The 12,246-nt window shown below is 39.1% G+C and overlaps 1 protein-coding gene across 3 annotated transcripts in view; it reads left to right on the top strand.

Moving 5' to 3' along the window:
- Positions 1-12,246, top strand: part of DCLK1 (doublecortin like kinase 1) — a 331,152-nt gene that overhangs the window by 11,825 nt on the left and 307,081 nt on the right. For all 3 annotated transcript variants that reach the window (XM_026493126.4, XM_026493127.4, XM_026493132.4), the window contains exon 3: positions 8,915-9,261. In XM_026493126.4, coding sequence (XP_026348911.1) covers positions 8,915-9,261 — 347 coding nt within the window. The remainder of the gene's footprint in view (positions 1-8,914; positions 9,262-12,246) is intronic.

Here is a 12,246-nt window from a genome sequence, read left to right on the forward strand (position 1 = left end):
GAAAGATACAAAAACATTTTAAAAAATTATATAATAACTCCTCATATTCCTACCACTTAAGTATTGTCATCTCTTCCCTGCACTATTGCAAAATGTTCGTAAGCTGAAAATACGTATCTTAGTTTCTTAGTCTCTCTCTTAGAATTCGTTTTTCTCTTCTTTATGGGATCTGTATTTGTCCCTGCTTTTCCATTCCAGAACCTCTCTTAGGTCAGATCCTTTAGGACACACATGTGTCCCAGACAGAAGTCTTTAAACAAGTTTTCCTGCCTATAAACCTGGCCAGAGACAAACCACTTTGTGCCATCCCGTTGCCTCATAATGGCTTTCCACTTAGATGTAGAATACAGTCCACGGTCTTTAATGGATTTCTCTCCGTGACCCTGCTCCTGCCTCTCCCATTCTGTTCATGTCTCCTATTACCCATTGATACACTTAGCAGTGAGCTTGGCTACGCTCTTTGCTTGTACTCTCCCATCTCCAGGCTTCCCTTCTCTCCTGCAAGGATGCTCTCCTGAGGGTGCGTAATGTCAATGTTAAGTTATGGCTCTGGAGTCAGACTACCTGCATTTGAATCCTGGCTCCACCTTTGCTAGCCATGTGACCTGGGGCCAGCTGCCTATCTCTCTGTGCCTCATTGTGCCCTAAGATAAGTGGTGTCTTAATACTTAGCTCATAGGGTTGTGTTGAGGATTACAGGTTAAACAGCATGGGTTAGAACAGGATCTGCCTCATGGCAGACACTCACATAACCTCTTCTGCCAATGGCGTCCCTGTCCTCATCCCTCAGCCTACAGATACACAAATCTCCCACAATCTAAAAAATTCTTGCCTTGGTCTTTCCGACTTCTCAAACCCAGAGGTCTTCTGTGATAAGAAATATCTGTATATGCTATCTATAGTCGGCTCAGCTTCCAAGCATACTTCAACTCCTTCATCACGACTAGCATCATGACACTGTAATATACTTATTTATTTTATACCAAAGGCAGGGAACCATTGGAGTCCTTTCCGCCTAGCATGGTAGTTGTAAGTACTCAATAAATATTATGGGAAGAAAAAGGAAAGAGAATGAATGGATGGAAGAATGGATGAATGAATGAAAGCAAGCCAGCATCACTACCCAATGGAAGTGGCCATTATAGGGCCACACGTGACCTTTTAGTGGCCAGGCCAGTGATCTCTTAGGAATCCTTCTCGATGCTGTCCCTGGAGCATTGGATACTCATGTCTGCGTCTCTTCCAATCACACACTCACCACCTTTTGGTTTCCATGGCTCCAGGCACCTGATTTCTCTTCATTGCCTTCAGTGGCTCCTCCATCTCTGGGCACTCCTCAGAGACTGGTGTTGCCCTGGACTTCTTGTCCAGCTGGGCGTGGCCTCCTGGACTGTTTTCTACAGTTCCATCTCTGCAGCTGCCATGTGCATCGCCCTCCAAACTCCAGGTTTATGTTTCTAGCTGCTTGCTGGAAATCTCCAACTAGCTGCCTCCTAGGAACTTCAAATTTATTATGTGCACAACTGAATTAGTATCTTTCCCTACTGTCAAATCCAAACCTGGTTCCCTTCATATCCGACCTATGGTGGTATATAGGAAGTCAAGCAAAATGGAAGTTCTGATGTCATCATTTCATTTTCGTCATTTTGACTCAGATTCCCTTCGTTCCCACATCCAGACAGTTGCCAATTCTACCATCTAGTCAACTGATTCTATCTGCTAAGTTCTCCTCATTGCACCCACTCCTCTCTGCCCTCCGTGCAGATGTGTAGAGTTCAATTCTCCGTCTCCTCTCCTGGTCTGTTACAGTAGCTTTCTCACCTTCTCTCTTCACATGTTCCGCCTTCAGCCCTCCCTTTACACTGAAGCCGGTGCGAGCCTTCTGAAACCTGGGTCTGATCATGCACAAAAACTTTGACCTTGGGCCCTACCACTGTCTTATTCTAACTTGTTTGTCAATGGAACCATTTTTTATTTTATTTTTTGAGAAAGACTTACTAATATCTCACAGACTATCCCTTTACTGTACTGTGTAGTAGGGAATATTACTGTTTTATTTTTATCTGAAATGCTGTCCTCTTTCTTTTCTGTTAGTGGAAAATCTTACCCTCACTTCCAAGGCCAGCATGAATTCCATTTCTTCTTTATTGATTGCTCCGTGGGAAGTGGGAAGTGATTTCCCTCTCTCCTGAGTTAGGGTTGCCTGGACTGCTTATTTAGCAATTATCGTTTACTGCCTTGTGGTGAAATCTTTTCATGTACACATCTTGGTTTCTAAGCTCTTTTGAAGACAAGCTCTTCACTTAGGAGTCTTTTTACTTCCCAGAGTGGCAAATTCAGATTTTGTACTTCTTATTGAAGATTCAGGAGTTTGTAGTTAATTTTTAGTTTTCATGGCTAATGCTGTATCTGCTTGTTGCAGTTTTGTTGTTTATTTTATTTTATTTTTTTAATTTAAAATTTTTTTTTAATTTTTTTGCAGTTTTGTTATTCTGTTATGTCCTTAAGAGAAATTTTTAGCAATGAAAATATACATTTTCATGGTTCCAAATACAGTTGGCCCTGTTGCTTTCAAAAAAGATTCTTATCAATTTATAATGGCCCTAGTAGTGTTTTCGATTTTCTATGTATTTTGTCTTTATCCTTTGTCATATATTTTGGTACTCTGTGTTTTTGTAAATTATAATAAGCTTTGCCCATTGTAGTAACCCATTGTTCTGTGTAGACCCTCAGTCTGTTTTCCCCTTTTCGTTTTAGTTTCTCTACTTTTCAGTTATGTCACTTTTAAATTTAAAATTTTGGATCTCTCAGTTTTTTTCTTTATGTTATTTTTCTGTTGCTTTGATTTTGAGAACTTGACATTTTCCACAGGCCTGACGTACACATTCAAATTTTATTTTCTGGAAGCTTCTTTTTATGTACTATTATATTATGAAAGATTTGTATGGAAGAATGACCCAAAGTACCTTTGGGGAATCTTTTCTCTTGCCTTTAATAGCACTATCAAAATCCTCTTCTTAAAGCAGTGCCTTTTAGATAGATTATGAAATGTCGTTGTGTGTACTTGAGGTAAGCTCATAAAATATAATATCCAGAAGGCAACTTTATATTTTGTTCTGTAAATTATATCTTTATGTAGTTTTACTCAGTTTATTTTCAGAGGTCTCAATATATATTTGAGTCTTTCCCAGTTTTTACTATAATTCACACTAGTAAATTTTAATTGCTAGAGTTTTTAATGAGAAACTTTTTTCTCTGGAAAAATGAAATTTTTATAGGTATCTCTCACCTAAGATACTTTTGAATATGCCACATTTGAAACTTAAAGAAGTCCTAGAGGAGGTAACAACCAGAGATTACGTCATTTTCAGACTGAGGTCAAGTGACGTTACATATGACATTTACAAGTCCTACCCTGAGCCAATGAAAAATCTCCAGCAGTAAGGGGAAATACAGCAAACTTCTAGAATCTCCACATATGGGATCTTGTGGAGGGATACCTTCCTAGCTCATTCATCATAGGCCTGGTCAATGAGGAAGCTGGTAACCCATTTCTGGAAGTTTTCAGTAGTGACTTAGATAATTTCTTTTAAGTGGAAATCCTTTAATTTCATAATGGAGTTGATGGCCAAGTAGAATTAACTTTGCAGATTTTTAAGTAATAAGCTTTGTTAGAGAACGTTTATTTCCATACTTCGAATAACAGCAATATAATAAATTTACAAATGCATGTATGATTTTTTTGAAAACAAAATAATACATGGAGCCTTCAGTATCTCAAAAATAATCTAATATGCTTACACAGAAATCATCCATTTCTCCAAAATCCCCAAAATACTTAGATCTTTCAGGGAAGAAATTACCATATTCTGTTATTTTTGTAGGCATTGGTCAGATCCAAACATAATATCATGCTTTATTTCCTTACTTTTTTTTCTTCTGTCATTTTCTTTATCTTTATCTTTGCTTAAAAGCAAATATTAGTTTTTTGGCATTTGTAAGTGCCACGGCAATTCGGACAGATGCTGCTTCGGCAGCTCTTGCTATTTGTTGGGGGTGTCTTGGACACCCAGAATATTAAATTTCAACTTGAGGATCAGTCTTAACACAAAGATTTTTGGCTTGAATAAAGTGGAACAAAACCAGCAGCATGATAACCAACCAGCAAGTCATTATGTTTGGTAATTTCCAGCTCTACGTCTAAATAGACTGTTACACCATTTCTTTTAAACCGTCTATGATCTTTCCATCTTGCCATCCTTGTTAAGCTTCACCTATAGTAAGTGATCCCAAACTTTCAAAGCAAATTTGGGGTCCTAAAATGCTGGTCACCTGTTCTAACCCGTGTGTGGGTTGTCCCCATACATCCACCAATCAAATCCAGGTTGTCACCGTGCTTCTGATGGATTGGCCAATAGATAAGAGGTTCTCATGACCCCCTCCTTTGGTTCAATTAATTTGCTAGAGTGGCTCACAGAACTCGGGGGAACATTTTACTTACTGGATTAGCAGTTTATTATAAAAGTATATAATTTGAGAACAGCCAGATGGAAGAGATGCATCGGGCAAGGACTGGGGAAAGGGCTTGGAGCTTCCATGTTCTCTGAGCTCACCACTCTCATTGAATCTTCGTATGTTTACCAAGCAGAAGCTCTCTGAACACTGTCCTTTTGGTTTTTTATGGGTGCTTCATTACATAGGCACGATTGATTAAATCACTGGATTTAACTACTAGTGCCTCTTCCCTCTCCAAAGTCAGGGAGGTGGACTGAAATGAAAGCTTCTACCCGCTCAGCACACGGATGGTTCCCCTGGCATCCAGCCCTCATTCTTAGGTGCTTTCCCAGCCTCCTCATTTAGTAAACTAAGGTGTGGTTGAAAGGGAGGTGTTATGCATATCAAGATGTCTTCATTGCTCTAATCGCTTAGGAAATTCCAAGGGTTTAAGCAGCTCAGTGCCAGAAATAGTTTGAAAAACCAAGTATATATTTTTTATTATAAATCAGAACATCAGACCGTTTTGCTCAAATATACTTTGGTTTTGCTAAATTAACTTTTATTTTATTGTTGCAATATAAATTACACCATAAAACTTTGGGATGGTTTAGTGTGTATAAGAAGTTTATTACAGTAATTATAAGAATTACTTTATTTTTTTATTTTTCAATGGACTTTAATATCCATACCTCTGTCAGACCTTGAATGCAACCTCTAATCAAGATTAGATGATTCTCTAATCAAGAATATAACATACCTCGTAAGTCTTGGCCCCATTTAGGGAGAGATTAAACACTGGATAACCAGAGCTATTTGACCAAATTAAGACTATGTATTCTTTCCATTGAGAACAATTACGTTTGCTAATTTACAGTTGTCGATGGTATTAGCACATTAATTGAAAAGTTATTTTCTAACAAAGTCAGAAAATAAATCAACTTTAAATTGAATTAAGACAAGACAGTATCCTTAGTGGTGGGAAGAAGTTCAGAATCATGATTAAAAGTTGTCAAAATGTGGGGTCAAATAAGTCTTTAATGTAAGTATATTTGCACAATTTAATGGAAGCTTTTTAGCATAAGGAAACCATCTGGTCTTACTGAATTCCTGAAGAGTGTAGTGGATTCTAAGTGGCAGCACTGAGTGGTGTGTGTTCTTGGCTTTGGTGGCCAGCTCTGTCCTCTCCCGAAAGTGCTGTCACTTTCCTTGTAGCCCAACATCATTCTATATTGGAGTCTCACACCTGTCCCCAAGATTCCTTTGCAATCTTTGAATCTGGTAAACCAGGCAGAGGGGTCACAAAGTGATAGAACAGATTTAACAAGAGTTTCTTCCCATTGTTGTTGCTTGAACCAAATCAGCATTAGCTTCTCAAAGTTGTCATGCCTTAAAATTTTGTCAGTATTCTTTAAGAAGATATAAAAAAAGGTATTTATTTTCTTTTTTAACAAACCGACTCCACATTGTTAATGTGAGTACTTTAAAATTCATCGCTTTTCTAATTATGTATTTTTTAAAGTTAAAAAGCTTTTTTGTTGTTGTTGGAGTGTAAACCATTCACTTTGTTTTGATTTTAATTATTAGCTTAGGATATAAACTTAAAAATAATCAGACAATTGCCTATCTCCAATTAGCACAGAATTCTGACAGACGGGTTTGCCTGCACTGTTTTGGGCTGTGTGTGCCTTGTCGAGGACCATTTGGGGCACCCTCATATTGAGATGGACCCAAAGTGATGCCTACTGGTAACTAGTTAGAAACAGTTAACACCTTAAAATGGACGACCCGCTCACTGATTTCTAGTAATTTTGTTTTTTAGTTTTCCTTTCAGGCTTACTGCCCAATCCGGGTAATGCAGCCTTAGAGGGGTTTTTTTTACTTGTGTAGCAGTTTTGTATTTGAGATCACTCTGACCTCTGTTATATAATTTGATCTTCACAAAAACCAGTTGAGATGAGTAGCCACTGGGATAGGCTTCATATGATGGACGGATAGACTACCACTGAGAAGGCTAAGGGACTTGCCCGAGGTCGCATGCTTGGAGAGGCCAGAGCTCAGACTTCCATTTCTCACCAGAACATTCACACAGTCTCTCCGCAAAGCCTTCAGAAGCACCACTGTCCTTGTGACCCCTCCATGCATATGTTTCTGATATCTATATATATCTTAAGAAAAGCACAGTTAGGACCAGTAATAATCCACTAGGGGAATGGAAAGGGGGTTTGCTACATTTAGTATTTGTACAACTTCTAGTGGGACGTGATGTATAAACACACAGTAGAGTGTATTCTAAAAGCACTTAAAGAGTAAATGTTTGATAACATGTATAACTGCACTTTTCTATTTTTGAAACCCCGGTTCAATTATTTTTATGTGGATACTGTGGCCTTGGATGCTTGCACAATTAATTTAAAAATAGGACAAGGATTTAGATAAAAGTAAATGGGCTGTGTAGGATTAGTCCTAGGTCACTTTACCTGCAATTATGAAAGCTTTTTAGCATTTTAACTATTCCCTGTTACAAAGACTAACACACAAAAAAGCCATTATAAAATCTTTAACTTCAAAATGCGTTGACCTAACTTTATGAAATATATATATGGGATCATTCATCTTATGATTTATCATCACTTGGTTCATGTGTTAACTTCTTTTTTGTGTGAGCCACATTTACTTAATAGAGTATTTTCATTAAACGGTTCTCTGTTAAGGAGTCATTTTTAATAAAATCTAATTTAATTAATTAATTAATTTCTTTTCTTTTTTTACCCCAGCTTTATTGGGGTGTAATTGACAAAATTGTAAGATATTTAAAGCGTACCTCATGACGATTTGATATATGTATACATTGTGAAAGATCCCCCCATCAAGTTAATTAACACATTCATTACCTCATATATTTATCTTTTTTTCTTTTTTTTTGTGAGGACATTTAAGTTCTACTCTCTCAGCAAATTTCAGTTATACCACAGTGTTATAACCATAGTCACCATGTTATTCGTTAGATCCTTATTCATCACATTTATTTTAGAGTCAGTTTCTGAAGCTACAGTTTATACGTTAACCATTCTCAAAACCTTTTATCTGTAAACAAATATGAGTTGGCTTCGTAGTATGTGGATCACTGTGCTTGGCCCGTGGAGATGGGAGGAAAGGCAACGTGGAGTCCTTGGACCCAGCAACGAGGATGGACCCAGTGTCTAAAAGCACATTCACGGCTTTATTGGGGCAACAGCTGCAGCTGAAGGTGTCAGACTGACTCCCCGAACAACAGCCAGGGAGAGTTTCAAAGGAGCCCAGTCAGGAAGGGAGCCCAGTTTAAGCGTCTAAGGGCAAGAAATGCGGGGAATTGGGCGCGCAGGCGCAGTTGACAGACCATGCTGCCTTAGACATCATTGTTTCGTTTGCATGTTAAGTCTCCACCTCGGCTGCGATTTTTAGCATTGCAGTGAGGTAAAGGTTGGTCACACCAGTTACACACCCCCATCTGCAGGGCCCTGATTTAGTGATTAAAACTCCAATGGTCTGGGTGGTTTGGGTGGCCCCAGTTCCTCACTATTGCTCGAGGGGTAGTTTGGGTTTCCTTCAGAGGGTGCTATGCCCCTTGGGGCTTTTGCCTGATTAAGAGATAAGCTGGAAAGAAGAGCTCAAGGAAAAATGTGGGACAGGGGTTGGTGGGTCCAAGCAGGTGAGCAGCAAAGGTCAGGTCTTGGGGTCTAGCTGGTGACAATAACTTTGCTTGCTTTGGGAATTTTACTTGACTTTACAAAATGTTCAACACGGACTCCCATCAGAGTTATAAATTGCATAGCTTTTTGTTGTTGTTGTTGTTGTTAGATTTTTAAATTTAAGTGTAGTTGACACACACTGTTACATTGCTTTCAGGAGTACAACATAGTGATTCAACTTCTCTGTATCTCGTGCTGTGCTCAGCACAACTATGGCTACCATCCAGCCACCCTCAATGAATTACCTAGCTATTTTAAGAAGCTGTTTCCCGATCCACTGTAAGTTTTCAAATTATGTTACTTACATTATTACTAAATGTAGGTACCTCTGATTTTGAAGTTTTCTGCAAATACAAATACCCCCAAATCCCAAAGCACACATTATTTTTTTAATTCAATTTTATTCCTGAGGTCTATTCAATATCAGTATTTCTGTCAGAAAAAGCAGTCGGAAAATGAAGAAAGGGAGGAATGATGATTTCCCTCCTCTAGGATATCAATCTACTGTTGACAGAGCCAGATTAGAAGTAAAAAGAACCCTTTCTTTTCATTAAATGTTATTCATGCTTCCAATGTTTAAAAAGTCACAACTCACTCTCACTTCTAGTAGCAAAGGAAACATCAAAGACTAGGAAAAACGAAATGAATTTACCTTCGTGTGAATTTAAGGATATTTCTGTCTTCCTTAGGGGAGAGCTATGTGTGCGGCTCAATAGAGCCCTTTAAGAAGCTGGAGTACACCAAGAACGTGAACCCCAACTGGTCTGTGAACGTCAAGACCACCTCGGCTTCCCGGGCGGTGTCCTCGCTGGCCACTGCCAAAGGGAGCCCTTCCGAGGTGCGGGAGAATAAGGATTTCATTCGGCCTAAGCTGGTCACCATCATCCGAAGTGGGGTGAAGCCACGGAAAGCTGTCAGGATCCTGCTGAACAAGAAGACCGCCCACTCCTTTGAGCAGGTCCTCACTGACATCACTGACGCCATCAAGCTGGACTCGGGCGTGGTGAAACGCCTGTACACCCTGGATGGGAAACAGGTAAGGCAGGGGTCGTGCTATGACCTTGACTTTACAGGAGAGAACCAGGGAGTGAGGGGATCTATGTGGCATGGGGGTGGGGTGGGGGAGGGAATCCGAAACATCCATGTCGCTGAAGTTGAGGGAGTGGGTCATTTGGTCAACGAACACACAGCCGTTGGCCTCAAACCAGACCCAGGATAGAGGGAGACAGGATTAAAGTAGGAGTAAAGTAAAATACCTATCTCTGAGGCTTAAATGATTACTCACAGATTTCTATTTTTTCAGTTATTAATTGCTTAACATAAAGGTCCTTTTTTGCCATCTGTTTTCAATTTTTTCATGTAATCATGTCTTGTTGCCTTAAGCATGACTGAGATGTAAACTCTGACCAATAGAGAAAAATCTAATTTCCTCTCTTTGGCCTAAATAATACTTTATGTCTCAGTAATGTTCATTAGTGAGATTTATTTAAATTTTATAGATTTTTAAGTACATATCGAAGGGATGAAATATTTCCGTCTGAACGGCTTTAAGAGGCATATTTCTAGAATATTACGCATTTTGTATTGAAAACATAATTTCAGAATTAACATTGAAGGGGGGTGTTTCTTTAGCTACGGAATGGACATTGGTTGACTTGGATGAGAGGACATTAAATGTGAGTTGCTCAGGTGAACTTAAAGGGAAATCTTGTGTGGAGTTTTGTAAAGGTTTGACAGAATCCTGATAATGAGCTGAGTATATATATATATCTCACTGATATATACTGGTATGTGTACAGTGTGATTTGCTGGTCATTCAGAGTTTATGCGTCTTTTTGCTTTAGATGATAATTTTTAGTGTACTATCTGCTTGAAATTTAGTTTTTAATCTGCATCTGTCCACATGGTTTTTAAAAATTATTTTGAGGGATAATTTGTATGTAGAGTGCATATTAAAAATCAAAACTAGATTCATAAATTAAAAAGTTAATCTTAAAAAAAAATAAAAGGTTAATCTTTATTAAATAGAAGACAAGTTCTTGAAGGCTAACACACATTCAAATTTTATGAATTAGAAATAGATGCAATTACTAGAAAGAGTGTTAGTCATGAAAGAATTTCTCCCCTAGGGATCCATTCAAATGCTCTAAATTACAAAATTCATTAGGAAAGAAGGAATATCTGCCAGTTGTTCATTTATATTCACCAATCTTCTGCTTGTCTCATAAAACTTGTCTCTTCTAAGTGTCGTGTGGGGAAGAATTCTGAGGGATGAAATTCTCAGTCTTCTAGATCTGCGAGGGTGTAGCCTGAATGTCATTGATCAAAACGCCCATTGCTACCTTGTGAATTCGCAACATAAGACGGCAGGGCTCACATATAAACATTTGAGCCCTTCGGTGGCTCCTTTTGTAAGGAGTCACTGAACCATCTTGTAATTCTTCCTTTTTGTATATTGTAATTTCTCAAGATGACAGCTTACCTATTTTCACAAAAAGTAAAATTGACAACGACGAATACGAATTGATGTATCTTCCTCCTCCCCCCTCACTTCAGAATTCTGGGGGTTCCAAACTGCTACACACTGAATCTAAAAATGAGCTTTAGCTTCGTTCGCTCAATTCTGCCATCAGCTCATCATTTGTTTATTCCAAGAATGAGTTCCTAGATTAGGTACTCTGACGTTCTCAAGAGTTTTCTTCTTTTCAGGAATTTAATCTAGCATCTGTATTTTATAATAGCTGTTTTTGCTGTTGTTTACATGTAATAATACATGTAAATAATACAATGTAATGGAAAAGAATCCAAGGTTTAATGTCAAAAGACCACAGTTCAAACCTTGGGTTGGCCAGATTGTTTATGTGTTTAGCAAATCACTTCACTGAACCTCATTCTCATCAGTAAAACATAGATAAGATGGTCACCTCTGGGGGCGCCTGGGTGGCTTAGGCATTGGGCATCTGCCTTCGGCCCAGGGCGTGGTCCCGGAGTCCTGGGATCGAGTCCCACGTCGGGCTCCTCCGCTGGGAGCCTGCCTCTTCCTCTCCCATTCCCCCTGCTTGTGTCCCTTCTCTCACTGGCTGCCTCTCTCTCTGTCAAATAAATAAATAAAATCTTAAAAAAAAAAAAAAAAGATGGTCACCTCTGTTTCATAGAGTGCTTGTGGGGACAATTATAATAATACATGTGAAAGCAATTTTGAACTATAATAACAATGATCATAGCTTTATTTGTATTATTCTAAATGTTTTGCATGTATTAACATGTTTAATCCTCATAAGAGCTCAATTGCTATCCAAGGCACAGGACTTGTTAAAAAAAAAAAATGTCCAAGACCACACAGGTGTAAATGGCAGAGTTGGGATTTGAACCTGTCTCTCTCCAGAGCTTATGCTCTTTACCACTGTACCACAGAAGATTATATTAAAACACTAAAGGGATGGACATGTACTGAGAAAGAATTTTCCAGTGAGTAATTTGTCCAAGGAATATCATCTGAAAGTTTTCTGCTATGTATTATTTCCCAGCAGTCATTCTACTGATGGTTTTATTCATCTGTGTGTGTGTGTGTGTGTGTGTGTGTGTGTGTGGCATTCGATTTGCTGCTGTGGCATTTCCTCTGTTGTGGCATGTTCTCTTCAGAGCAGGAGTGGTGAAAAGCTGCAGAGGAACTGGAAGACAGAGTGGAAAGAACATAAAGACTTTTTGCTTGCGTTCCCAGTAGGAACAAAGATGCTTCCTCGTGGACCCCAGGAGTCTTTAGAAGCATTTCTGCTCATAGGAGAAAATGCCCCCATGAGAGGGTTGTTAGAGTAGAGTGCTGTGACAGCCCTGGCAGAGACCAAGCTTGGTAAGCTCTGAGAGTGAACCGCTTTCCTCCAACCCTTCCTGCGGCATGATGCTCTGCCACGGGGCACTGGCACCCCATGCCGCCACCATTCTACCCTGCCCACTGTGGCCTCAGGCTCCACATGCTGTCACAGGACAGTACCCTTAAGATCACTCGTCTCACCTCTTTTTT

This window comes from Ursus arctos, unplaced genomic scaffold, assembly GCF_023065955.2.
Source record: "Ursus arctos isolate Adak ecotype North America unplaced genomic scaffold, UrsArc2.0 scaffold_10, whole genome shotgun sequence".
Classification (NCBI taxonomy): Eukaryota; Metazoa; Chordata; class Mammalia; order Carnivora; family Ursidae; genus Ursus; species Ursus arctos.